Source organism: Somniosus microcephalus, chromosome 4, assembly GCF_052327205.1.
Source record: "Somniosus microcephalus isolate GS21.2 chromosome 4, FLI_Smic_1.0, whole genome shotgun sequence".
In the NCBI taxonomy this organism is placed as follows: domain Eukaryota; kingdom Metazoa; phylum Chordata; class Chondrichthyes; order Squaliformes; family Somniosidae; genus Somniosus; species Somniosus microcephalus.
In genome coordinates, this window is record NC_140990.1 from 216,468,515 (window position 1) to 216,495,731 (window position 27,217).

The 27,217-nt window shown below is 41.8% G+C and overlaps 1 protein-coding gene across 3 annotated transcripts in view; it reads left to right on the plus strand.

Moving 5' to 3' along the window:
* Positions 1 to 27,217, plus strand: part of gtf3c3 (general transcription factor IIIC, polypeptide 3) — a 75,057-nt gene that overhangs the window by 34,258 nt on the left and 13,582 nt on the right. For all 3 annotated transcript variants that reach the window (XM_085985824.1, XM_085985827.1, XM_085985826.1), the window contains exons 7-14: positions 1,640 to 1,787; positions 3,627 to 3,702; positions 5,090 to 5,190; positions 6,280 to 6,451; positions 10,736 to 10,938; positions 11,846 to 11,947; positions 19,009 to 19,144; positions 21,761 to 21,986. In XM_085985824.1, coding sequence (XP_085841950.1) covers positions 1,640 to 1,787; positions 3,627 to 3,702; positions 5,090 to 5,190; positions 6,280 to 6,451; positions 10,736 to 10,938; positions 11,846 to 11,947; positions 19,009 to 19,144; positions 21,761 to 21,986 — 1,164 coding nt within the window. The remainder of the gene's footprint in view (positions 1 to 1,639; positions 1,788 to 3,626; positions 3,703 to 5,089; positions 5,191 to 6,279; positions 6,452 to 10,735; positions 10,939 to 11,845; positions 11,948 to 19,008; positions 19,145 to 21,760; positions 21,987 to 27,217) is intronic.

The following is a 27,217-nucleotide window of genomic DNA, read 5'->3' on the forward strand; positions in this document are numbered from 1 at the left end:
ACTTGAATAAGTTTGTCCAAAAACTTTCTTTAAAGTTGCAGTCAAACTTCTGCTGAAGGAGTTGGAGTGTTGCATTCCTGATCTGGGTGTCGATGCTGCCTGGGCAGCAGCAGCCATTTAATTCCTTTCCAGATAATGATTGATCTGAATCAGGTTAACCATCTATCCCAAGTTATGTAATAGTGATGTATGAGTAACACACCTTTTTTCAGTTTTTAAAAGAAATTTTTATCCATGTGCAGCAGCATGAAATCCACTCCTTTATGAAATACATCAAACATTTATAGTGTATATAGAATTTTGCATAGAGAAATACAGGTGTGCATCGTACGTTACTCCAGTCAGTGATATCCCATAATTTTTTTTAAAACAATGTTGATAAGATTTGTGCCTTAATAACTATTTACAAATCAATCTGTCAAAGTTAATTTTCAAATTACCCATTTTTTTTGCAGTTTTACTAAATCAATGTGTAAGGAATTCACCGTGTTATATTTCAACACACAGTGCCTATCTTTGTGTTGGAGGGATGTGTGTGTTTGTATATTTTTCTATAACATTTGTTCACTGGTTGTGAGTAAAGTTCGCAAAGCCGCATTTATTGTCCATTGCTAGTTGTCCTGTGAAGGTGCAGTGGGGCTTCTCCTTGAACCACTGCAGTCCTTGTGGTGCTCCGGCAATGGTGTTAGCTAGGGAATTCCAGGAGAGTGACCCAGCAATTATGAAGGAATGGTGATGTATGTCCAAGCTAGGATGTGAATTGGAGGAGAACTTGAGGATGCTGATGTTCCCATGACATTGTCCTTCTGATTTATTACCCCCACCCTTCTGTTCTGCCTCCTCTTTGCACCCTCAGGACCTGCAATTCATCCATCCAGGAGCCTACAGCCATCGTCTGTCTCCCAGTCCCTCCTGTGGTGTCTCCTGTCATTGCCCTGCAGCTTCTGCCCTCAAGGCTTCTCTTGGCATTGGGCCACATATCTCTCCCAAGGTGCTGTTTCTGGCCACACAGCTCCCAAAAGCCTCTTCTTTACTGTGTGGTCTTGCTGCTCCATGAGCACCCCACTTCTCCTGCTGTCAGACTCCGTGCCCTTTCTTCCTTGTCTCGCCATCCTTCTTTTGGTCCTTGCACAATGTTGCTCTCACTTCCTTTTCTATCGACCATTTACATTCTGTTCCTGTCAGTTGCTTCTTCTCTACTGCCTTGCTACTGAGCCTGAGTCTGCACCTGCACTCCACTGATTGGACACACACTGAGCATAGAGTCTGGCCTCTATCCCTTTCTTCAGTCGGTCCTCCAGCCTGGTACCGCGCATCAGCTCCTGACCTGAACCTAGCCTCCCGGTATTAGGCTGGGAAGCAGCAATTTAAAAAAGGAACTATAGAACTAACATTTGTGTTTATAGTCCTATAACCGCTTCCCAGCTCAGTGCTAGGAACGAGCTTAAAAATATGTTATGGTTCGAATGAGGCCCGAGTCTTGACCCCTGTCACGATCCTATCCCACACCTTTCTTACTGAAGTTGAAAACAACGGCTGAAGGGAACGTTTAACTAGATTTTGTTAATTTTAAGAGCAATCCTGTAGGAACTAGGTTTTTGGTCTGTAAGTAAAACCATAAAATACAACTTTTTTTCAGGAGCTATTATGAAACCAATGATATTACATCAGCTATTGGCGTGATGGAAGAGGCCCTCAGCAAACATCAAAGCCTGGTTTCTGCTGAGGATGTTAACATGGCAGCTGAATTGTACCTGTCAAGCAAACAGTATGATAAAACATTGGCGGTAAGGCATGTGTGAACAATGGAAAAGATGGATGGAGTAGTGCTTTCCGTGTGCGTACTCCTCTCTAACTATTGTACCCCAAACCAGCAGCTTTGCTCAGTCGGAAACCAGATAAATCAAACCAAACTACCATGTCACCGCAATGGTAATGGATCTTTTAACAAAGATTCAAATAAAGTTGAAAATATGGAGTCACTGCTGTAATGTGAATACTCTTCTGCTATATCAATGATATTAAGCCAAAATTAAAATTTATTTTTCTTTTATTTCTTCCCACCCTATTTGCTTGATAGCCAACTGCTCAAAGACTGTCTTTACATCAAATTGCAAGTTATTTTGCTTCGCATTTTCAGCCTATTTAGTGGATATAAGCAACAAAAAATGTGCCGTTCATTCCTTTCAGCTACCTTGCATCACCCGCTTACATTATGTGTGTCAATGAAAGCTGAATACACATCTTAATAGATTTTTAATTCTATCATTACTGAAACAGTTACATTTTAAAGTAACAAAATAAAATTGAGCCCCACTACGTGAAAGAGAACTTGCAGGCTGGAGCCTGTTGCACACTGAAGGCATCTTAAACCACAAATCGTTTATCAACATCACCTCAATCTCAAGTTGTTATTGAAGAACAAGATACCAAAATTCTGTAATCAGATCATGTGATGTTCTATCTATCCATTTATTAGGAAATATACCCTGTAGATATTATCCAATGTTAAATATGTTTATTTACATAAATAAAGATCATCTTGATTTAAAATTGAAGCTTGTTTTTGAAATTGTCTGGCATCCGACTGCCTTTTTATTCATGTCTGTCTGACCACTCCTGGATGAGTCAAAATTTCCTACAACTCAACCTTGTACAGTACTTGGATTAAAACTGTAGCTCATTTTTGGATGGTCTGATATTCCACCATATTTCATTGCTCCCTTCTTCTATCTGCCTCTCTGAAATCAGGTCCTGGTTTAGTCAAAGTTTCCTACAGCTGAACAACACGGTTAAACCAAAGTCATACTGTTCAAATCTCGCCAGTACCAATGTGCAATTGGTTTCAACTCCATAAACCTCCCTGTCAGGGTGAACCTGGTGGTGCATAATCTTAGGATTTTGCTTAACTCTGAGCTAAGCTTTCAAACCCACATCCAGTCCATCACCTTCCCACCTTCAGCATGTTGCCAATGCTTAAACCCCATCGCGGCAGAAAATCTTCATCCCTTCCGTTCTCACTTTGGGGTTTGATTTCTCCAGTGCCTTCCTTGCCAACTTCCTTAGGTGCACCCATCATAAACTCCAGCTAATCCAGAACTGTAGTCCAAGTCCTCTTGTACACCAAGTCTTACACTTCTGTCACCTAAATCTTCCCTCAGGTCCTCTGGCTCCCTGTACCCCAACAAATTAATTTAAAGATCCTTGTTCTTATTTTCAAAGCCCTCCACGGCCTTGTCCATCCTACATGGGGAATCTTCTCCAGCCATGTTATGTCCCAGCCTGCACAGTTCTTCTGATTGTAGATAACTGTGTATTCCACGCTCCCTCTGCTCCTGCAGTGCAGGCTAATCTTCCAGCAACAACTTCTCTGTCTTCTGGAATTTTCTTTTTAAATTTCTCTCCCTGTCTTCAAAAGCCTCCTAAAAACCTAACTGCTTCCTTCCCCTCCCCTTTTTTTTAGAATAAAAATCTAATTTCCTTTTCTTTGTCCATCTGCTCTCCTTTGAATAGCCACTGACAAGTTCAGGAGTGTGATATAAATGGAAATTGTAGATGGTATCACTTGTTTTATGAAATTCTATCTGTTTTTCACCCAGCCTCTTCCATTTTTCTTTGTTTTATAGATTATAACTAAGTTTACTGAAGTTGTGATTGAAAAGGTTTCCACAAAACAAGATCTTTCGGAGGAAACTGCAGAAGGTAAAAGTGTTTTGAACTATAAACCACTTCTGGTAGGTGATGAAGGTTACGTGCCAATAGACAATGTATTTGTGAACTGGATGGTGCAGTGGGTTAGACACTGGTCTTTCACCATTAGGACCTGGTTTAAATCCAGCTCAGGCTGATGGGATGAACGTCTCCTCTGTCCGCTTGCTGTAAGGGTCCTACATGAAATGAATTCCTACAGTCTCAATCCAATTAATGGACTTGGGCCTACCCTCATAAAACTTTCCCTCACAAATTGGCAATCTTCCTCGGAGAGGCCATTGTGTGGAAAATGGGAGAAAGTGTCACCCTGTTGTAGTAAGAAATGCTCCTCAGAGGTTGGGGTTGCGGAATGTTGTTGGGGCAGAGTAGAGGAAACTTTACTCTGCATCTGGCTGGCAGTACTTGATGCTGACACTGGGTGCCTGAAGTAAGAAGATTCCATTCCCTCATCTTGCTCACCATTTAAAACATCCTTTACATTTAAAGAATGTTTTCCCACATTATGATATAGTTTTCCTTCAGTGTTCCCATTGTATTTGTTAACAATATGGTACAGTACATTGGTACACTACGGCACAGTGCACTGCTATATAAGGCATTGTTTTGAGTACAACTGTTCCTTGTATAAAATGTAATGTGTTTTCTAGTATCTACGTTATAGATAATTTTTTGCTTTTTATTTTTGGTGAGGCACTGCTTGAGTTAATTAACACAAAGTTGTTCTGTTTTCAATAATCCTGATACCATTTTAACCCTTACTGGATACACTGTATCTACAATAGTTGTTATGATAAAATTGGAGACAAAATGCCTAGAAATCCAGATGCTTCTTCAGTTTCTAAAATAATAGTGCACTATATGTGTTTTGGACAGCCAGACAAAATTTAAATGAGAGTTAAGCAACAACTTCTATTTGTGTAGTGTCTTCAACGTCGAAAAAGTCTGAAAGTGCTTACAGAGTGAGGGGAAGAATAAAATAAAGTGAGAGTTAAAGAAACAGACACCATTGGGGGAAATATTAGGGGAATGGTAAGAATGGTAGATTGTAATATGTTGGTCTACCAATGAGCTGAACCACAGTTGAATGGTATTTCTTAATTCCCCACATAGTAAGTTCCCAATCTTGGCTATATTGCTGGGAGGTGATAGAAGGTTAGACGGTGAGCCACTCATGACCATTTTGAAGAACATGAAATAGCCTGGGAATAGATTGGTTCTCTGCAGCCTGGGCCTAGTGTATGCTGCTGAGGGACCTAGAAATGGGGAGAAAGTAATGAAAAGTGAGCGTGGGTAAGAAACAAAACTGTGGAAAGGTATCTGGTTTTCTTTAAGAAGCTGATTCAAACACAACTGTTTGCTGTGCTTTATCTGATTATAGATGTTACTTACAACTGTCAGATCCCAGAAGTAGTTCCCATAGATATCCGAGTCAAGCTGATGGTGTGCTTGATCCATCTACATATCCTCCAGCCTCTTGATGTAAGTTTCAACTCGACCTAATTTTTATACTAAATTATGACCAGTCTAGGATTTAAGTAAACTTCAGGTAAGCAATATCTTAATCTAAATTGTTTATGTAATGATTCAGTTTAAAGAAATGGTTCAGCATTTGTTACTAATATAAAAGAGAATGAGGAAATAACTTCTTTCATCAGAGAAATAGTTTGAATACATTTTTTGTGCTTTTTCCTAAGTGAAGGATACCAGGGCTGGGAAAGGGATTTTTTCCCCATTTTTTGTGTCAAGCATCAAACACTCTAGGCCTGGTGTAGTACAAGTTATGTATAGGTGAACAGTCCCTGAATACTGTTCCAACAGAACACTCGAACCCCGCTGCACCAGTGTGGTTTTCGGTTTCCCATAGCAGCCATAATGTCTCTGGCAGACTGTTAGTTGGTGCTAAATAACAAACAGGTTTGCTGCTGTGGATTCATTCAGATTAAGAACTAGATCAAAATGAGATAAACTGATTTCAGTTTGGGCCTTTTCAGCAAACAGTGAGAATTTTGTCCCAGCAACCCAGGAGAAACCCAGTCCCAGACCTTAAAGGACAATGTTTTAACCTTCTGCCCCACCCAGTTCTCTTTACCCTTTGCAGTTTTTTTGAATACCTGGAAAATTAAATTTTCCCCAATAAAATATATTCAGCATGTTCTAATGAACATACATCTATTATATGATAGTTCTTAAATACATGACCAGCTTATAATTTTTACTGATACATGTGAATATATAATGTTACCATTAAACATTTACAAATGCGCTAATGCCATTTTTTGAGAAAAAATGGATTTGCTTTATGGAAGGGAATCCAGTGTTTTGATTTGGATGCTAAATTGTCATCTTAACCGATGGATTCTCTCAATTAATTCAGCTTGCTAAAATTGGAATGAACCAGAGTATTTGTACTTCATCTGAAGTTCCAGAATACAGACTTGTTTTTGGTTGTAATTAAGAATAATTGCAAGTCCCAAAAATGACCAAACTTATTTTTGTAAACTTGCATTGTGCTAAAAGCTGTTAAGTCTAGCTACTGTTAACTAACCCAATCAAATTCTCTATCTGTAGATTTTAATGACCAACTTAATGGAGCAGAACCCTGAAGAAATGGGAGACCTTTATTTAGATGTGGCTGAAGCTTTCCTCGAGATTGGCGAGTATAACTCTGCATTGCCCCTTTTGAGTGCCCTTGTCTGTTCAGAACGGTACAACCTTGCAGTTGTGTGGCTTCGTCATGCAGGTAACTAGACCTAAAAACTGAAATCCTGAACCTCGTTATTCAAAGTAAATCTTTTTACAGCGTGATGAAATTTATTGAAAGGACCATAAACTGGTGAAATAGGCTGGAATTGCACTTGCATTGAACCAAGGGTATGCTGCATGTGACAGAACGAGATCCAGTTTCAAGTTATAAGGAATTCTATATTGTCTTTATATCCAGTGGTAGCTTGGCCCAGGAAGCAAGCTGTTTAAAGCAAATGTCATAGCTGCAATGATTAAGCATCCCTTCTTATTGACGAGATCTAGAGTCAAAGTGAAATATACACTACTGTCATGGAACATTTTACTTTAATGAGCAATTTAAAGTAATATTGCTAACTACTGTACTTGATTAAGAAGAAATGATTGGTTTCTGAGTTGTAAAAGGCAAATTCATAAACTGTCAAATTTAGTAGTTGAGGTTCATTGCTGGTTGAAGTTGCTTCCATTCATTGATTCCTTTTATTTCTGATCTCTCACTGCAAATCTTTTACGCCCACCTGAGAGGGCAGACTGGACCTCCATTTAACGGCTCACCCAAAAGACGGCACCTTCAAACATAGAAACATAGAAGATAGGAGCAGGAGTAGGCCATTTGGCCCCTCGAGCCCGCTCTGCCATTTAATGAGATCATGGCTAATCATCCAAATTCAGTACCCTGTCCCTGATTGCTCCCCATATCCCTTGATCCCTTTAGCCTCAAGAAATATATCCAACTCCTTTCTTGAATATATTTAATGAATTGGCCTCAACTGCCCTGTGTGGCAGAGAATTCCACAGGTTCACCACTCTCTGGGTAAAGAAATTCCTCCTCATCTCAGTCCTAAATGGCTTACCCCTTATCCTTAGACTGTGACCCCTGGTTCTGGACTCCCCCGCCATCGGGAACATCCTTCCTGCATCTAATCTGTCTAGTCCTGTTAGAATTTTATAAGTTTCAATGAGATACCCTCTCATTCTTCTAAACTCTAGCGAATATAAGCCCAATTGACCCAATCTCTCCTCATACGTCATTCCTGCCATCCCAGGTATCAGTCTGGTGAATCTTCACTGCACTCTCTCCATGACAAGAACATCCTTGCTCAGATAAGGCGACCAAAACTGCACACAATACTCAAGGTGTGGTCTCACCAAGGCCCTGTACAACTGCAGCAAGACATCCTTGCTCCTGTACTCAAATCCTCTTGCTATGAAGGCCAACATACCATTTGCCTTCTTAACCGCCTGCTGCACCTGCATGCTTACCTTCAGTGACTGGTGCACAAGGACACCCAGGTCTTGTTGCACTTCCCCTTTTCCCAATCTATTGCCGTTCAGATAATAATCTGTCTTCCTGTTTTTGCCACCGAAGTGGATGACCTCGCATTTATCCACATTATACTCCTTCAGTACTGCATTGAAGTATCAGCCTAGATTATGCGCCCAAGGCTCTGGAGTCAGACTTGAGACCACAACCTTCTAACTCTGAGGCAAGGGTGCTACTTCTGAGCCTAGGCTGATACGTAATAACCAGTTTTGAGAGGGTGACTAATGAAAGGTTGTTTCCACCGGTTAATGAATTGGTAACAAGGAAGCATAAACTCATGATTATCGTTAGAAGTAGAAGGGGGATGTTAGAAAAGAAAATCATGCAGTGTTATTATAACATGGAATGCTTTACCACAAGTGGCTATTGAGGCAGAGACCATAATGTCCAATTCCATGTTAATGATGAGTATTTGAAAGGGAAGAATATAAACGGACACGAGGAAAGGATAGGGAAATGGAAATATAGTAAGTAGCTCCAGTTGAAGAGTATCTGGTAGGGGCACAATGGGTTGAACAGCCTCCTTGTGTGCTATAATTTATAGGATTGAATGCTCCTTTCTGAGCCATGGGTCTTTGGCTATTGGAGGGAGTTAAACGTGATACATGGCCACTTGATTGTACATATAAAATAAATCAGTTGGTCTAATTACTTGAAGATGACTTTTGATATACAGGCCAGAGTCTTTTGAAATTGAGTCAGAAGTATGTTAATTTTAAGAACGCTGTCTCTGTCCTGGAAAGATAGGATTGTGATGACCATTTTGATTATTCTCATAAATAATGCTTAATATGGGTAGAATTGCATTGTGCAGGTGTGGTGCACCATGAAAATTCTGTATTTGCAAGTATTTGGAGGTCAAAGTGGGAGGAATTTTTAACAGCCAAGGGAAGTCATGAGCCCATTGTGGTGGCTTTTTGTCTTAGTTGATTCTGACTCCTAACAGAAGTGTTCACGGTTGAGTATAGGTCATGATGTATCGGTGGGACAACAGTGGATTGGAAATGTGCAGGAACACAATGTCTGCATACAGGGATATCTCATGTTTCTGGTGAAATGTCCTTGTATGGTTTGGTTGACCTTTGTACTAATAGTGAAGGACTTTCTGCAGCCGGGGCAAATAATCAGGAGACTTTAGATCAGAAGATGGAGACAGTCACAGTAATGGAATTTGTGTATAACTACTTTAAGCCTTTCTTAATAAAAGTACCATTACAATTTGCATAGTCTACCACTTCATCTAGAAAATTCTATTTGATTTGATCATAGGTTTTTACTATGCCAAATGAGAACCACTTGGTGTCCTTGAGCTGTAAACAACATGCAAGTGACAGATGTAGTCAGACTACTTTGATATAGATCCAACCGTACATCGGTACTTTTTAGTGGAAAACATTTGTTCCTTGATAACATTAAGTTTATGCCCTTGATGTAGGATTTTGAGTGGCAGAGGGAGCATTGTCTTGTAGATATGGAACTGCTTGACAGTACTTGTTTGAAGGGACTTCTTCCACTGTCTAGATCTGAATGGAGTGAGCATGGTGGTGAGTTTTTGTGTTAGGGCAGTTGTGGGTGATAACACCGCTAATAGGCAGCGTCCTGTACCATATGTGCCAACCTAGTAAACTAGCAAAAGCTGAGTAACAGTTTCAGAAAAGCTTACAACCTCAAAAAAAAACCAGGCAATTCAAAAACAGACCTGAAAAATATCCTATGACATGAAAGCAAGTAATCACTCTAGAAGTGAGCTGCGACCACTGGCGGGAGGGTATACAGTAATTACAACATGACAGGTTTACATGGGCAGTTTCCATTGTAAATATGGACATTGCAATTTATGATGGAGAAAGTTGGCACAAATCTGTGACAAAAATGTGAAAACTAGAAATAAGATTTTGTATACATGAAGTGCTCCTAGATGTAAGATTTTAAATACATTGAATGAGAGCAGTCCAACCATTGGCCTGAGTGAAACATTAGTCACTACATTTTTCTAATATGAGGAACTTCCCTTTAAACCTACGCTTTTGTGGTACTCTCCAACCCTCTCTTTCTCCATGTGGTCACATTCCCTTTAACTCCATATGCTATTATGTATCAGCTTGGTTCAGGTGGTCATATTCAGATATTGGTTCAAGCCCCACTCCAGCACCTAAGCACATAATCTAGGATGACATTCCAATGCATTACTGTGGGAATGCTGCATTGTCAGACGTGCCATCATTCAGATGAGATGTTTAACCGAGGCCTCTGCTCGAGTCGACGTTCAAGATCCCATCACACGATTTTTGAAGAAGAGTAATTGGTTTTCTTTGTCCCTCAACCACCAAAACAAATGAATTGGCCATCCATTTCATAGCTACTGGTGATATATTGCAGTGTGCAAAATAGCCTCAGCGTTTGCCTACGTAACATTTTCGCTGCATTTTCAAAATAGTTCTATATGAAGTGCTTTGGGATGTTTCTAAGACATGATGTATAAATGGAAGCCTTTATTTTGAAAGCCATTCACGTTTTCCTCAAAATGATTCTGAGAGCATTGCTAGCAATCTCAAAACAAAATTAGAAAAATTACATCACTTATTTACATTTGAAGGAAATATTCAAAAGGAAGGAATACTTACGGCAGCAAAATGGTGCAGATTATCTAACTTTTCTCCCGAGGAGCACCCCTACTCCTCATGCCATGCACCGCTTACATTATTGCAATGTGTAGTTCAACTAGCCTTGTGCAAGGAATTATAGTGACAGATTCCTGTAGTACTTAAACTGTCAGTTGACACCTTTACTGTGTTGTATTCTATTAATATTTGCCTTATTTATGCTCTTCTGCTTGATTGTAAGGGTACAAAGTATGTGACAAACTATAATGGGGAGGGCAGTGAAGAGAGTAGGGAACAATTTTGAGAAAAGGCAAGATGTTTTTGCTCAATTCTAATTTTTATCTCATAACGTCAGAGTGTTTGAAAGCCTTGGGACACATGGAGCTGGCGGCAGAGAGCTATGCTAAAGTGGTGGCAATGGCACCTTTGCACCTGGATGCACGTATTTCCCTCTCGACCTTACAACAGCAACTGGGGCGACCAGAGAAAGCTCTTGAGGCACTGGAATCGATGCATGACCCAGAAACATTAACACATGACGCGAACGCAGCTCAGCAGGTACAAAATGTAGTAACCGGTTAATTACAGTTACAGGACATATATTTCAGTGTAGCTGGAATGCCAAATGCCTATTGCAAAATAGTAATTTACTGGCAACATGTTGGATATATTAAAATGGCAGTGAATGTTTGGTTTGCCACTGTAGAAATTTGCTTGGTGGTGCAGAGGCAAGGATTTTGAGCCTAACTATATTTCACACAAATTCCAAATAAGCATTACTTAGCACACTAAATGTGGATTACGGCATAAAGCATAATGGAAGAGTTGGCTTTCCATCCATCAGCCGATCGCAAGTGCCTCTCTGTTTCTAAAGGTATCAAGTGAATATTCACTGCTGCTCACTAACCCTTCCACTTGAAATGCAGAGAGGGCATAGCTGAATAATGGCTTGAATTAAAAATGACTATTATTCAATCTATTCAATGAATGACTGTCAGCCAAAAGGTTGTCGTGGCAAGTCTGCCTGACAATATTTGTATTCCTTAGTTGGTGAGATTTGCAATTTGGTAGTGCTGCTAAATGAAGTACAATCTGTGACTGAGGTATCCCATCTAAAGAAGTCGGGGAAAGAGAGAAAGTGACACTGCCCTGTGAAAATGATGGCTCTTGTTAGCTGATCAAAGTGGCATTGATGATACTCATAAAGAAAGTGTCAAAGCACCTGCAGAATGGTTGGGGTTGGGGCTACAGGGCAAGTAATAGTACTTTCAACAATAACAGCCACTTATTCTGTAGAATTTATAATGCTTATTATAACCTATTGTATGAAAGATTGTCAGTAAGCCATTTATAAACAGTATTCTTCAAGAGAAATTGGGCCGGGTTTCATTTTTTTTCTCCTCTCATTAATGCATTTAATTGTCAGGTTATCTCATACTCCAGTAATATCTTGTATATCATTCAGGAACTGAAGCTATTACTCCATCGTTCTACCTTACTGTATTCCCAAAAGAAGTTGCCTGACTATGTGGATGCTTTACTTGCAATGCTAGCAATGCTTCTAAAGGTGAGTTGCAATTTCACTCTTGTTTCACAAATCCTCAGAGAGAATCTTTGTAAACCAAAAAGAAAATTGATCTGCAACTTACAATACCAAAGTAAAGTAGCCTCTTTTACTTGCATTTATGCTCATGAATCCTCTTAATATTGCACCTGTTCAAGTCTGCAGAATGAATCTTTTGTCTGTAGTAATTAGCAGAGGCGAAATGTTCAAAAGGCTGGATTATTAGAACTGTATGGAAAAATAGCAAAATTTTGTGCCAGTTAGATGCACATAACATTGTTGTTACTGCAAACTTTGATAAAGTGTGTGTATTTGTATGTATATATTTTTGTGTATGCAGTTTCCCCAGCTCAGAATCTTCATGTCAGCACTAGTAAAGATTAAATGGTATGTAAACCTACATCTAATCAAATGGCAACAATAAAAAGTTCTGTTGCCGATTCTCATTAGGGTTAATGTTAGCACTCACCATTATCCTATGCCAAAACATTGCTAAACTTCCGAGTAAACGCAAATCACCTTGTTTTTGCATAATAATGCACTGTACAATAATGTAACTGTTACGTCCGTGTATAATAAGACACAAACTGCGGAGAACGGTACAACAGGTGCTTACTCAACGTGGCTCACACTGCAACTGATCTGTACAGATTACTACTCCGTGCTATATACAGGTGTGGTCACTGCCGGTACTGCAGTAAACATGAGCTGTAAAAGATAGTTCCCCCCTTAAAGGTATATACATTACAATTCCTCCCCTTTTAGATTAACAGTACCATAACACTCATTTAACAATTAAATATCAAACTAATTACAATCAACACTTTTAGCATGCAACATTAGCTGAAAATAGTCTATTTATATATTCAGTCTTTGGGGAGGCTTCCTGATCCTTTCTGGATAGCGCCTTTCCCGAGTGTCTTGCTCTTGGTGCGGAGGCGATTCTGGCCCCCTGTCGTCGGTTGGTTCATCAGCTTCCGATGCTACTGTTTCTGGGGTAGATGCGACCTGTACGTCGGGCTCATCACCAGGTACGTATGGGCGAGGCATGGGGTTGACTTGTTCCTGTGACTCTAGGATCTGGTCAGCATGGCGTCTCACGATGCTCTCCCCAACGTCCACTGTGTACATTAGTGGGCCCTGCCGTGTGCATATCGTTCCTGGCTGCCATTTTTCTGTTCGGTAGTCGCGGGCCAAGACTGGTTGCCCTACATTGAAGCTCCTTGTTGGCTTCTCATGGATGTGCTGGAATTGCTTACTCTCAACATCTCTTCGTACGTTTGGTCTGAGCAAATCCAGGCGAGATCTTAACCTTCGGTTGAAGAACATCATGGCTGGGGCTTGGTTGGTGACTGCATGTGTCGCATTCCGGTAGGCGAACAGGAAATTGTCCACCTTGTGCTGCAGCGGAATGTTGTCATTGTACATAGCCTTTATTGCCGCCTTAAAGGTTTGTACGAACCTCTCAGCCAATCCATTTGTGGCTGGATGATACGGGGCGGATGTGTAATGCCTTACCCCATTCTTTTTCAAGAACCTCCGGAACTCTTCGGACACAAACTGTGGTCCGTTGTCGGAGCAAATCTGTTCTGGCAAGCCATTCCTGGCAAAAATGGTCCGTAGGACTGCAATAGTTTTCTCCGTGGTGGTGGAGGACATTTTGACCACCTCAGGCCATTCGAGTGTGCATCCACGGCTATTAAAAACATTGAGTCCATGAATGGACCAGCAAAATCAATATGCACCCGTTGCCATGGAGATGAGGGCCACTCCCATGGGTGTAGAGGGGCCTGTGGTGGTGCATTTTGGACTTTCTGGCATCCTGAGCAGCTCTTGGTCAGGTCCTCGATTTGTTTATCGATTCCCGGCCACCACACATAAGCCCTGGCTAGGCTTTTCACCTTTACCCCTCCCAGATGACCCTCATGAAGCTCATTGAGCACTCTATCCCTTAACTTGGGTGGAATTACCACTCGGGATCCACACATCACAGAATCACAGAATCCTCACAGTGCAGATAGAGGCCATTTCGGCCCATCGAGCCTGCACCGACACATATCCCACCCTATCCCCGTAACCCCACGTATTTAATCCCCAAACACAAAGGGTCAATTTATCATAGCCAAATCAACCCAAATCAACCTAACCCGCACATCTTTGGACTGTGGGAGGAAACCGGAGCACCCGGAGGAAACCCATCAAGGTCCCCCGGCACACTGACAGCTGTTCTCTCCTTGTCGAGAATGCTGGCAACAGTGAGTTGCCATGTGCTGGCCATCCCTTCATCGTCACATCATATACCCGAGACAGTGTCGGGTCATTTCAGGTTTCCTTTTCGATACAAGCGTTAGTTACCGGTAGGTATTCAACTATAGTCGAATGGAATATTTCGACAGGATCCACTGCTGGTGCTTCCTCCGCAGTAGACAGTGGCAGGCGTGATAGCCCATCAGCATTTCCATGCTGTTTCGTGCCCTTATATTCAATCTCATAGTGGTGCGCTCCTAGAAAAAGTGACCATCTTTATAGTCGTTGCGCAGTCATCACCGGAACGCCCTTCTTCGGATTAAAAATGGAGACAAGAGGCTGGTGATCAGTCAGCAAGGTGAAGTTCTGCCCGTGCAGATAGCGATTGAACTTTTTCACTCCCCACACTAGGCTGAGGGCCTCCCTGTCAATCTGGGCGTAGTTACGCTCGGCTGAGGTTAGTGATCGTGACGCGAAGGCTATTGGCCTCTCTGAGCCGTCCGAGAATTTGTGCGACATCACCGCTCCAATGCCGTAGGGTGACGCATCACATGCCAACCGAATTGGTAATGCTGGGTTGTAATGGGCCAGTACCTCTTTCGATGTGATTAGTGTTTTGCTCTTCTGGAAAGCTCGTCTACATTCGTCACTCCACTTCCATGGCACCCCAGTTTGCATTAGGGTGTTCAGTGGGTGTAGTATTGTAGACAAATTTGGCAAGAACTTATGGTAGTAGTTTACCAGCCCGAGGAACGACCTCAGTTGTGACACATTTTCCGGTGCTGGAGCCTTGACTACTGCCTCAGTCTTCTCTGGGGACTTATGTAACCCCTCTTTATCGATAACGTGGCCACAATACGAGATCTGTTTTCTAAAAAACTCGCATTTGGGGCGGTTAGCTCGGAGCCCATATTCCTGCAATCTAGTGAGCACCTGCTCCAGGTTAGCAAGATGATCACTTTCATTTTTGCCCGTGACCAGGATGTCGTCCAAATAACACTGGGTCCCTGGGATCCCTTGCAGGACTTGTTCCATTGCCCTCTGCCAAATAGCCAGAGCTGATGCTACCCCGAATACCAGCCGGTTGTATTGGTAGAGACCTTTATGGGTGTTGATTGTGAGGTATTTTTTTGATGCTTCTTCTACCTCCATTTGCAGATACGCCTGGGCCAGATCAATCTTAGTGAAGCGTTTCCCTCCAGATAGCGAGGCGAAAACATCTTCAATCCGCGGAAGTGGATATTGTACGGTGTGAAGGACCGGGTTCACTGTTACCTTAAAGTCCCCACAGATGCGAACCGTCCTTGGTTCCCCAGGCGTGCTGCTCAACGACTTTTTCATCACAGGGACGATGGGTGTAGCCCACTTGCTCCAGTCTACCTTGGACAGTACACCTGAACGTTCCAGACTCTCCAGCTCTGCTTCGACGGCTGGGCGGATCGCATAAGGTACCGGTCTGGCCTTAAAAAATTTTGGGCTTGCGTTTTCTTCAATTTTAATCGTCGCTGTCATGCCTTTTAGTGTTCCGAGTCCTTGCTGGAACACTTCTTTCGCGTCAGTTAGGATTTTTGACAGTCGCCCAGGTGTGACATCGTCATCCTTTTTGTCAGCCACAGTCAGTGCCTGTATGGAATGCCAATCCAGTTGTATTTTCCGGATCCATTCACGTCCCAGTAATGGTGGTCCTCCATCTTGCAATACATACAGGTCTAGTTTTGGTGTTTCCTTACCGTTATATATAACGGTCACCCTTATTTTTCCTTTGGGGTAGACTTTTTGCCCCGTGTACGTCTTCAAAATAATTTTTGTGTCTCTCAAGGGTATGTGTGAGAATAGCTGCTCGTAGTCCCGTCGGTTTATGACTGTTAGGGCTGATCCTGTGTCCAATTCCATCTTTACCTGGACTCCTGCTAACTTGAGAGTGACCCAAATGGTTCGGTGATCCTCCGTTGTGATCACATTATGTAGTTTCAGACAACTCAGTTTCCTGCTTTTGGAGTCGTTATCACTCTTTTGTTCGTCTGAACTATTCTCCGTCATCTTATGTACCTTCTTGTACTTTCCTTTGGTCGGTTTCTTATTGCTGGTTTTCTTTCCCGACCTGCAGACTCGTGCTATGTGTCCTACTTTTCCACACTGTCTGCACACTTTGTCTTTGAACCAGCAATCATTCTGGTCGTGTGTTGTTCTGCCGCAGCGATAGCACTTCTCTGTTCCATATGACATTTCGTTTGTGGCATATTCTTGCGGTCTCTGTTGTATCTCTGCAGCGCCCCGTGCTGCTGCTTCATATGATACCGCAATGCTGAAAGCCTTTTCCAGCGTAAGGTCCTTTTCAGATAAAAGCCGTTTCTGGGTTCCTTCACTTTGAAGCCCACACACAAACTTGTCCCTTAAGGTATCTGCCAGTCCCGCTCCAAACTGGCAGTGTTTCGATAGTTTGCGCAGTTCTGTTAAATAATCAGCATTGCTTTCATCCTTATGCTGGTTCCGTTTGTGAAACTTGAATCTTTCTGCTATCAGCAGCGGTGTGGGGTTTAAATGTTCCTTTAGTATCGTTACTCTGTCTTCAAAACTCTTTTCCGTTGGCTTCGTTGGGGTTACTAGATTTTGTAATAAACCATACGTCTTTGCACCCATTAAATTTAACAATACCGACGCTTTCTTGTCATCTGACACCTCATTTGCCTTGCAGTACACCTCTATTCGTTCGACATATGTAGTCCAATCTTCGACTTCATTGTCAGATGCGGTGATACTGCCACTCTTCGGCATTTTGGGTGTGGTTTAAAATGGCATCTCCCACGCTTTCCTTCCTCCCCCGCTGCTGCCAACGCCGCTCCCGGCGGTTCTCGTGGCAATGGCGGCACCCTGTAGGTTTTGCGCGCTTCTCCTGCGCTGCTGCCAACGCCGCTCTCGGCGGTCCTCGTGGCAATGGCGGCGCCTCATGGGTTTCTGCGCGTCCCTCTCTCCGACGCTGCTCGGCCCCTGAACACCGGCTGCGCCCTGTGCGCTCTGCTCTCTCTCTCTCTCCCCCGTCGACGCTGCTCGGCCCTTTGCTGTGCCGCTCGGTCGGGCTCTAGCCCGCCGCTGTCCGGGAAGGGTCTGCGCACTACCTGTTGCCAGCCCGTTTCGCTGGACCACCTCGACTGGAAAGCCAAGCCTGGTTCTCGACAGCCTCCCCCGCAATTCTCGAGTCTCTGCTAGATGACTGGGCGGTTGCCCGTGGTCGACGCCCGAGTCTCTGGCCTTGACCTCCAATCCACTGATCTCCAGGAACGAATCCCCGGGAGGTGATGCAGAGTTGCAGGTAGGTTCGAACCTGCCTCGCCGCCAATGTTACGTCCGTGTATAATAAGACACAGACTGCGGAGAACGGTACAACAGGTGTTTACTCAACGTGGCTCACACTGCAACTGATCTGTACAGATTACTACTCAGTGTTATATACAGGTGTGGTCACTGCCGGTACTTCAGTATACATGAGCTGTAAAAGATAGTTCCCTCCTTAAACATTACAATAACTACAGTATATCTCATCTTCATTGGTGTGGTGAGGCTTCGTAAAGATCAAATTAAATGAGGAGTTAAGCTATACAGACTGCGATGGCCCCAGGATTAATCCTGCTCTGTGCTGAGTTAGCAGAACTCTGCTTGGGCAGCAGTAGAGGTACTACAGTTGACCTCAACACCCTGGGCTAGGGAAAGGAAAATCAGCCAGGGCTCCTGTACGTGATCACAATTCAATAATGATACCAGAAATGCACTTGTGTGGATATCTGGTGAAGATAAGGTGGAGATTAGCTGTGATTTTCCCCTTGCTGCCAAGGCTGACACATGAATAATGGCTGGTTGGGTGAGCTATCACAGGGCACTAATAGAACAGTGAACCTTCAAAGTGTCAAGATCTTCAGAAGGGAAAAGGGACAAAATTGGAAGAAAAAGAAGTGGGGCAAAATTTAAAAAAAATAAGTTGCACCATCAAGTTCCCTTTTAAGATGGTAAATATTTTATATATTTTTTTTAATATTCTGTCCTCTAGCGTTCCTTTCCCATTATGGTGAAGAATTGAAGACCTGCTTCTCGACCTTTAGTTGGCTGCTAGAAAGTAAATTAGAATGGTCTGGGTTGACTGACTAGTTTAATTTTTTTTCACATTTTATATAATTGCAAATTAGAAGATTACAAGTTGAAACAGTAAAACTAGCAAACATTTACCGATTAGCTGTCCAGGATAAAAACAGTTACATTTGAGATTTTCATGAATATTCTCAACATGTCATTTCCAGAAGGGTACAACATGGTGGCGTAATAGTGCATATTTGTACAATAAATCAACACGCTTAAACACCGAATGCTGATAATATTGTCCGACAGAATAAAGGAATAAAATTAATATGCAGAGTTCAAACAACACAATTGCTAAGGCATCTTGCGTTGAAAATGAATGTTAAGTGTTCAGTTTGACTCCCACACACTGCACTTGTGTGGCTATCTGGTGAAGATAAGGTGGAGATTAGCTGTGATTTTGTGCCTCTGAATGTTGCTCCTCTTTGTCATTAACACTCACTGTTTTGGAGTGAAGGAAAACAGCCAAAACTGCCAGACAAAATTAAAAGATGCCAACAATTTGTAACTTTTTGTTTAGATTATTGAAGGCAGGACTCCCTCTTTAAGGAGACTTTGTTTGGAATGGAGTAGAAACGTCATTGCCTTGGAACATTAGCTGTTATTGAATTTTTTTTTTGTAAGTAAAAATGATTTACGGAGCAATTTGTGCCTAAATGAAGAGCATATGAAATTGATTTTGATTGTAGGTAGCAATGAGCAGAGCTCAAGTTTCATTGGTTTCAAGGTCCAAAAATGGGGGAAAACACCTGTATCTTGCAAAGGACTCGAGAGATAAAGTTAGTGACATTGATGATCAGGAAGCTGCATATTTGGATGTTAAAGGTAAGGAATAAAACTTGTAACCATGTGGTGTTTTGACTTCAAACCACTCATCCCAGACAAACTGGTCTGGTGCTAATCTACAATGAGATCTATCACTAAACTGATATAATCAGCTGTATGTGTCACTAGGTCAGTGATACTAAGTGAGAACTCTTCAATTGTATGTGTTTGATTATCTACAACCCCTCATGACATTTCCATTCTTTGCAGTCTAACTTTCAGAGCTCCATGCTGATTATGTCAATTAAGTTGATGGACAGTAATTTCATTACTGTGCTGGGGGCTTGTGTTCTATGGAAATTGACAAACTGTCTGAACTCAGCACACTTAAGAGCTGTGAATCAGGAGGTGATACAGAATCCTACAGGTCTGCCCCAGAGTGGTCCTAAGTAATGTGCACTGCACGTAACTGTTTGTTTGTTTGTTTTCCACAATCCCATTCCACATCACACACTCCTACGCGGATATTATTTAACCTCATGAACTGTCAGTCCTCATTGAGTGTAATCCTCCTTGAGGACTCAAGCAGATGCCCACCATGATGGCATATTTTACCCAAGAGCCTTCCTGATATTTTTTGGACACCCTGAAAATTACAAAGGCCCCTGGTGAATACATGGTGTGCACCGAAGTAGGGTAAGGAAACGCAGCCTCTCTAATTCCATATCTTGTATTCCATTTGTTCACAGTGACCAATCTAACAACTGCATCAGGCACAATAAGAGGAAGAATGGTATTTTTTGTAGTAAACTTTAAAAAAAACACTGAAGGTATAGTCAAAGAGAGAGATTTGAGGAAGCTTTTCAAGAAGAGAGAAATAATTAGTAGACAGAGGCAGAGAGCTTGAGTGCAAATGAGGATGCATTAGCGAATAGGGCACTAATGGAGGTGTGCAAGGACAGGGTTGCTCAGGGAGCAGAGTGTAATAACAGAGTTTATGAAGAATAGAAATTGGGGAGCTGGCAAGGAGACCATTGGAGTAATTGAGCTTAACAAAGGCGTGAAGAAGCCTCTCAGCAGCACAGGGTTTGAAGCTCAGTTAAGGGTCAAACAGATACCACGGTTGCCCATCATTGGGTTCAGCCCCAGTGAACAGCAAGGTGGGGGAATGGAATCATGAATTGGAGTGTGGAGTTCTTGGTGGGAGCCAGGTAGGATTTGTATCTTCATTTCAAATACATTAATTAGAGCACTTATAGAAATACAGTTGATGATTAAATAGTGAAACCTAAAGAAAGTGATTTAATTTCAAATTGGTCAATGAAGGCAACTTGCGTATAAGTGCAATGAACCTGAATCTGATCATTGTTCATTTACTATTTCACTGCAGAAATTAGTTAAATGTTGGAAAGAGCAAAGGCTGTGTATGTTTTTGGATCAACCAGACATTTATCTACTTTATTTGTTGCTGTTCACTAAACATTGAATTCCAACCAATGATTATCAGATTTTTCTTCTGAATGAATGGAACCTCAATGTTAATCTCCCTGATTTTGAGAGCTCAAACTCACCCTTGTTAGTTGTCCGAACAACTAGTAATATCCTAATTTGGTAAGGTAAGTGGGGTTTGTTTGGGGTTGTATTGGCTCCAAGGTGACATGTCTAGTTAAAGAAAGTTGGAACATAGATGATCCTGTGTGGCTAATCTAATACCTAAGCCAGTAGGTCTGCACTATTCCAGGGCACTGCTATTGATTGACCAGCCAACCTGGCTTATTGATTGGACATGGAGAGGTAGGCCTATTGTTAGGATTCTGAATTCTTCCCAATTGATACAAAATACCTTGCAAGCCAGTGCCCTAGCTGTTGAAGTAGTCCTAAGTGGACAAGCAGTGGGAAGCTTACCAGTCAACCTGTGTGCTTTTAGAAAACCTCTGTTCTCGTGCCAATGTACAGCTAAGTTCTCTGGGTTTAGGTACGTAGGTTGTGTTCCTACAGGGAGAGAGAGTGCTCTCCATATCACAAAATAAAAATTGTGCTTAATTGTGGAAACTCTGAAGCATGGTGACGGGTATCAGTTGCTCAGCTGGCCAAATAAAAATTAGCAGGAATCTCCAGCCTGTGGTGTAGTTTTTGGATTGGACAGCTTCAGAGTGACCTCGGCCTGTTTAAAGAGTCAGCCCTCCCAAAAGCTGCTTTCAGTGGTGCTTTTCCAGGACTCGTAGTGGGTGGCCTAGCAAGGAGGAACATCATACGCAAATGTGTCCGTGGCAGCAACAAAATTGACATTTGAATCCCTTACACTGCTTTCAAAGTGCCCCCTCTGTTGTTTTCAGCAGTCACTCCAGGATACATGGGATTGTTCCCTGTAATTGATGACACTGCATTGGCTTAGCAGGATGTGAGATCCCACTGGAGCAAATGAAATCGGAATATTTTTAAATTTCAAATCTCTTCGTAAGGGCATCATTTTGTTCTGCAGAAAAAAGGGAAGTGCTTTGAACAACAGTACCTGTACACTTCCTTTCCCCTTTAAATTATGCCTTTTTAATTGGCATTGTGTAATTCGCTTATGCTGCTACATCATTTTGATTTCATTTAAGTTATACACATTATGCTCTTTTTTTCCAGTCGTAAACAGATAACTTATATACTTCCGTATCCTTTTTAAACCAGGCAAAACTAGTGTACTGAATAAGGATGACTGGTGGAATTTATTGTTAAAAGCCATTTACACCTTGTGTGACCTCAAACGTTTCAAAGAAGCTGAACTCTTGGTTGATTCTTCCTTGGAGTACTACTCGTTTTATGATGATAGGCAGAAACGGAAAGAGTTGGAATACTTTGGCCTGTCAGCTGCTGTTCTGGATAACAACTTCAGAAAAGCATACAATTATATCAGGTACTTCAGATCAATCCATTCTTAACGGCAAAACCTGGTGAATTTTAATGTCAGGAAAAGCACATTATTTACATGAAATATGGATCATTACAGTGAATCTCTAAACTAAGTAACATGGCCCGGAATTTGCGGTCTTAATGACAGCGAACTGGCAGCGTTCCCTGTCATTTTGCCTTTAAAACTGACTGCAACTTCAGGAGGTAGCGCATAAGCAGCCTAATACGGAAATCCTGATGTTGCGGTCTGTCATTCACTGCTCCTCCACAGGCTGCGCTGTTTCCACCGCACCCCGCCCGCCCGCCCCAGAGCCGGCAATCAGTGTAATTTCTCAAATCATGGAAACTGACAAAAACCTTGGCTCTTCCACAGTAATTACACTGTTAAATACCCCATTAAAAGTTAGACCCTTTTGGATTGGGTGTAACTGGGGCTTTAACAGCATATTGACTGGTAAGCAAAGGTTATGGCCCTGAAAAATGAATTTTACTATTGTGCAGTGTGAAATTTATCCATTTTAATAAAAATTAAAAATTTTAAGAAACTTTAATGAAAATTTTCATTTTTTTAAAACTTTGTTCAACTTTATTTCAGGTATGCCTTTTCCCCATGTGAGAGCCCTAATCTTTGTTTTGCTCTCTGTAACATTTTTTAAAAGTTTGCATTTTAGGAACTTACCCACTTCCTGGTTAGCTGTCTGCGAGAATTCTGCGTTTTGATGGACTGCTTAGACAGCTTGTTGACGTCACAGCAGCTCTTCGCTGGGACTCCCCATTAACTTGCAACATTAACTAATGTTCTGACTTGACTGAATGAATGAGGCTGAAGCTCGGTCGATGAAAGGAATGCTGTTGAAATAAATCAAAGCTAAATAATTCATTGAATCCACTAGAGGGCTGACTTGCACAGCTTTCATAAGAGAGGATGTGCCTTTTGAAGTTTGGGCAATATGCTGATTTCAATTACATGTCGGAAAACCCAAAATTCTCGCCACAGAGTTCGCGAGATCTTTGTTCGAAGCTTACTTCGGGGCCAGCGACGAAAGTCTTCACTTCGCCGCTGACCGCAAATTTCGGGCCCATATTTTGGAGTGTGGTTGCAAGGTAACATGGGAACTCACAAATAGGCCTGTGGTTTCCATTAATGCAGCTCCCTGTCTACAGGAGTGGCCTACAGGAAGTATATTATTATGCTTCAACATGTGGCCCTGTTCGCTGCTGTTCCTTTTCTGTCCCATTTTCTTTCTCTCCCTCCACATCCCAGACATTGTGTGTTGTGACTTGACTGAATGAATGAGGCTGAAGCTTGGTCGATGAAAGGAATGCTGTTGAAATAAATCAAAGCGAAAGAATTCAATGAATCCACTAGAGGGCTGACTTGCACAGCTTTCATAAGAGAGGATATGCCTTTTGAAGTTTGGGCAATATGCTGTTTGTCTGTGCAGTTTGCAGTGGTATGATTTCTACTTACCTTAATGTCGCAACCTCTTGAATTCTTAAACTATGTGGTCTTCAAAACTGGGAACAAATTGCCACAGCATTTTTTTTTGTGCTTAAAAATATATAAGAAACTGTGAAATACTTAAATATATGAACAAGTAAAACAAGCTTTGGCCCAATATTCAAAATTGCAGTTTTTTTGTCAAAATTACAAATTTGGAGTTAAGAGAATAACAAGGTTCTGAATCAGCCCATTGAAAGGTCTATAACTGAAGAAAAAATTAAAGTAGAAAAGCATTACTAAACTTCTATACTGGCTCCTGGTCCGACAACACCTCAGTTTTAAAATCCTCATCCTTGTTTTCAAATTCCTACGTGGCCTCACCCCTCCCTATCTCTGTAACCTCTTCCAGCCCTACAAGCCTTCGAGATCACTGCCCTCCTCCAATTCTGGCCTCTTGCACACCCCCGATTTTAATCGCTCCACAATTGGCGGCCGTGCTTTCAGCTGCCTTAGCCTTAATCACTGGAATTCCTTTCCTAAACCTCTATGCCTTGCCACCTCTCGCTCCTCTTTTAAGATGCTCCTTAATACCTGCCTCTTTGATCAAGCTTTTGATCATCTGTCCTGATATCTCCTTCTATGGCTCGGTGTCAAAAATATTTTTATTGATAATGCTCTTCTTAAGCGCCTTGTGACGTTTTGTTACGTTAAAGGCGCTATATAAATGCATGTTGTTGGTAACATTGATGTATTTTCAATTTGGGCCAGCTGTCCATTCTGAACATATCTGAATGTGCACATGTAGCATAGTAAAGCTATGGATCGAACATTTCTGGCCTACAGTGAATGTTTCCTTTCATTACAATTCATCCCTGTTCCTAGCCTAGTAATCTGGAACATCTGAAATCATTAGAATGATTTAAAAAAGCAATTGAAAAGTCTTTGCCAATCTGACCATGGTCTATGTTCCTGCCTTAAACACTTGTCTGTTAATTGGCAACTTATCTGCTGTAAATAAAAAGTTAGATTGTCCAGAGTACAAATGGAATTTTCCTCAAAGTTTGAAAAACTAAAATAATGTGAGCTTTCTTCATTTCACCCGACTTTGTTTGTGCAAGTAAATCGATAAGCTTGTGTCCAGCCACTGCCCTTGGATTTCTGTCCATGGACACTACAACTTGTAACAATGATTCCTTTTATATAGTACAAGCTTGATGATGGTCAGTTATTTTGTCTTAAATATAAAGTAGTGAATACTGACTCAGTAATTAAATGTGTTTGTTCTTTCAACTTGGCCAAAACTGGAATTTGAACTTGAAGGGGTAATTAGTATGATACTGGGCCTACGCAAATTGTCTTCACAATGATTTCAAACTACTGTTCAAATGTTGATCAAACTCAAATGCATACACCTATCAACGACTAAATTTTGTTTGGTTCCTTTAGTGCATTGTGACTTATAAAGTCAGTAACTGTAAACACATTGTAAGGAACATTAACTGTGTCTTAATGCAAGGAGCATTCATAATAAGGTGGATGAATTAGCTGCGCAAATAGAGGTAAACGAATATGATTTGATTGGGATTACGGAAACATGGCTCCAGGGTGGCCAAGGCTGGGAACTCAACATCCAGGGGTATTCAATATTCAGGAAAGATAGGCAAAAAGGAAAGGGAGGTGGAGTAGCATTCCTGGTTAAAGAAGGGATTAACACAATTGTAAGGAAGGATATTAGCTCTGATGATGTGGAATCTGTATGGGTAGAACTGAGAAATACCAAGGGGCAGAAAACGTTAGTGGGAGTGGTATATAGACCTCCAAACAGTAATGCAGAGTTTGGGGATGGCATTAAAAGGGAAATTAGAGAAGCGTGCAATAAGGGCACAGCAGTCATCATGGGTGACTTTTATCTACATATAGATTGGGCTCACCAAATTAGTAACAATACTGTGGAGGAGGAATTCCTGGAGTGTTTACGGGATGGTTTCCTGGACCAATATCACAGAAATCACAGAAACCCCACAGTGCAGATAGAGGCCATTTCGGCCCATCGAGCCTGCACCGACACATATCCCACCCGATCCCCGTAACCCCTACACCAACACATATCCCACCCTATCCCCGTAACCCCACGTATTTAATCCCCCTAAACACTAAGGGTCAATTTATCATAGCCAATCAACCTAACCCGCACATCGAAGAACCAACCAGAGATCAGGCCATCTTAGACTGGGTATTATGTAACGAGAAAGGATTAATTAGCAATCTTGTTGTACGAGGCCCCTTGGGTCGGAGCGATCATAATATGATCGAATTCTTCATTAAGATGGAGAATGAAGTAGTCGACTCGGAGACTAGGGTCCTAAATTTAAATAAAGGAAACTACGATGGTCTGAGGTGCAAGTTGGGTAGGATTGATTGGGGAATGTCGCTCAAAGGGTTGACGGTGGATAGGCAATGGCAAATATTCAAAGACCGCATGGATGAACTACAGAATTTGTTCATCCCAGTTTGGCATAAAAATAAAACAAAAAAGGTGACTCAACCGTGGCTAACAAGGGAAATTAGGGATAGCATAAGATCCAAGGAGAGGACATATAAATTGGCCAGAAAAAGCAGTAAACCTGAGGATTGGGAGCAGTTTAGGATTCAACAAAGGAGGACAAAGGGATTAATTAAGAAAGGGAAAATAGAATATGAGAGTAAGCTTGCAGGGAACATAAAAACTGACTGTAAAAGCTTTTACAGATATGTGAAGAGAAAAAGATTGGTGAAGTCAAGCGTAGGTCCCTTGCAGTCAGAATCAGGGGAATTTATAATGGGGAACAAAGAAATGGCAGACCAATTATAAATACATATTTTGGTTCTGTCTTCACAAAGGAGGACACAAATAACCTCCCAGAGATGTCGGGGAACATAGGGTCTGATGAAAGGGAGGAACTGAAAGAAATCAGTATTTGTAGGGAAATGGTGTTAGGGAAATTGATGGGATTGAAGGCCGATAAATCCCCAGGGGCTGATAATCTACATCCAAGGGTACTTAAGGAAGTGGCCCTAGAAATAGTTGATGCTTTGCTGATCATCTTCCAGCATTCGATGGAATCTGGAACAGTACCCATGGATTGGAGGGTAGCTGATGTTACCCCACTATTCAAAAAAGGTGGTAGAGAGAAAATGGGGAATTACAGACCGGTAAGCCTGACATCAGTAGTGGGGAAAATGCTAGAGCCCATTATAAAAGATGTAATAGCAGAGCACTTGGAAAACAGTGACAGGATCGGACAAAGTCAACATGGATTTACAAAAGGTAAATCGTGCTGGACTAATCTACTGCAATTTTTTGAGGATGTAACTGGTAAAATAGATAAGGGAGAACCAGTGGATGTGGTGTATCTGGACTTTCAGAAGGCTTTTGATAAGGTCCCGCATAAGAGATTAGCGTGTAAAGTTAAGGCACATGGGATTGGGGGCAAGGTATTGACTTGGATAGAGAATTGGTTGGCAGACAGAAAACAAAGAGTTGGAATAAACGGGTCTTTTTCCGAGTGGCAGGCAGTGACTAGTGGGGTACCGCAGGGATCGGTCCTTGGACCCCAGCTATTCACAATATATATTAATGATCTAGACAAGGGAACTAGATGTAATATCTCCAAATTTGCAGACGACACAAAGCTGGGTGGGGGTGTATGCTGTGAGGAGGATGCCAAGAAACTCCAGGATGATTTGGACAGGTTGGGTGATTGGGCAAAAGCATGGCAGATGCAATATAACGTGGATAAATGTGAGGTTAT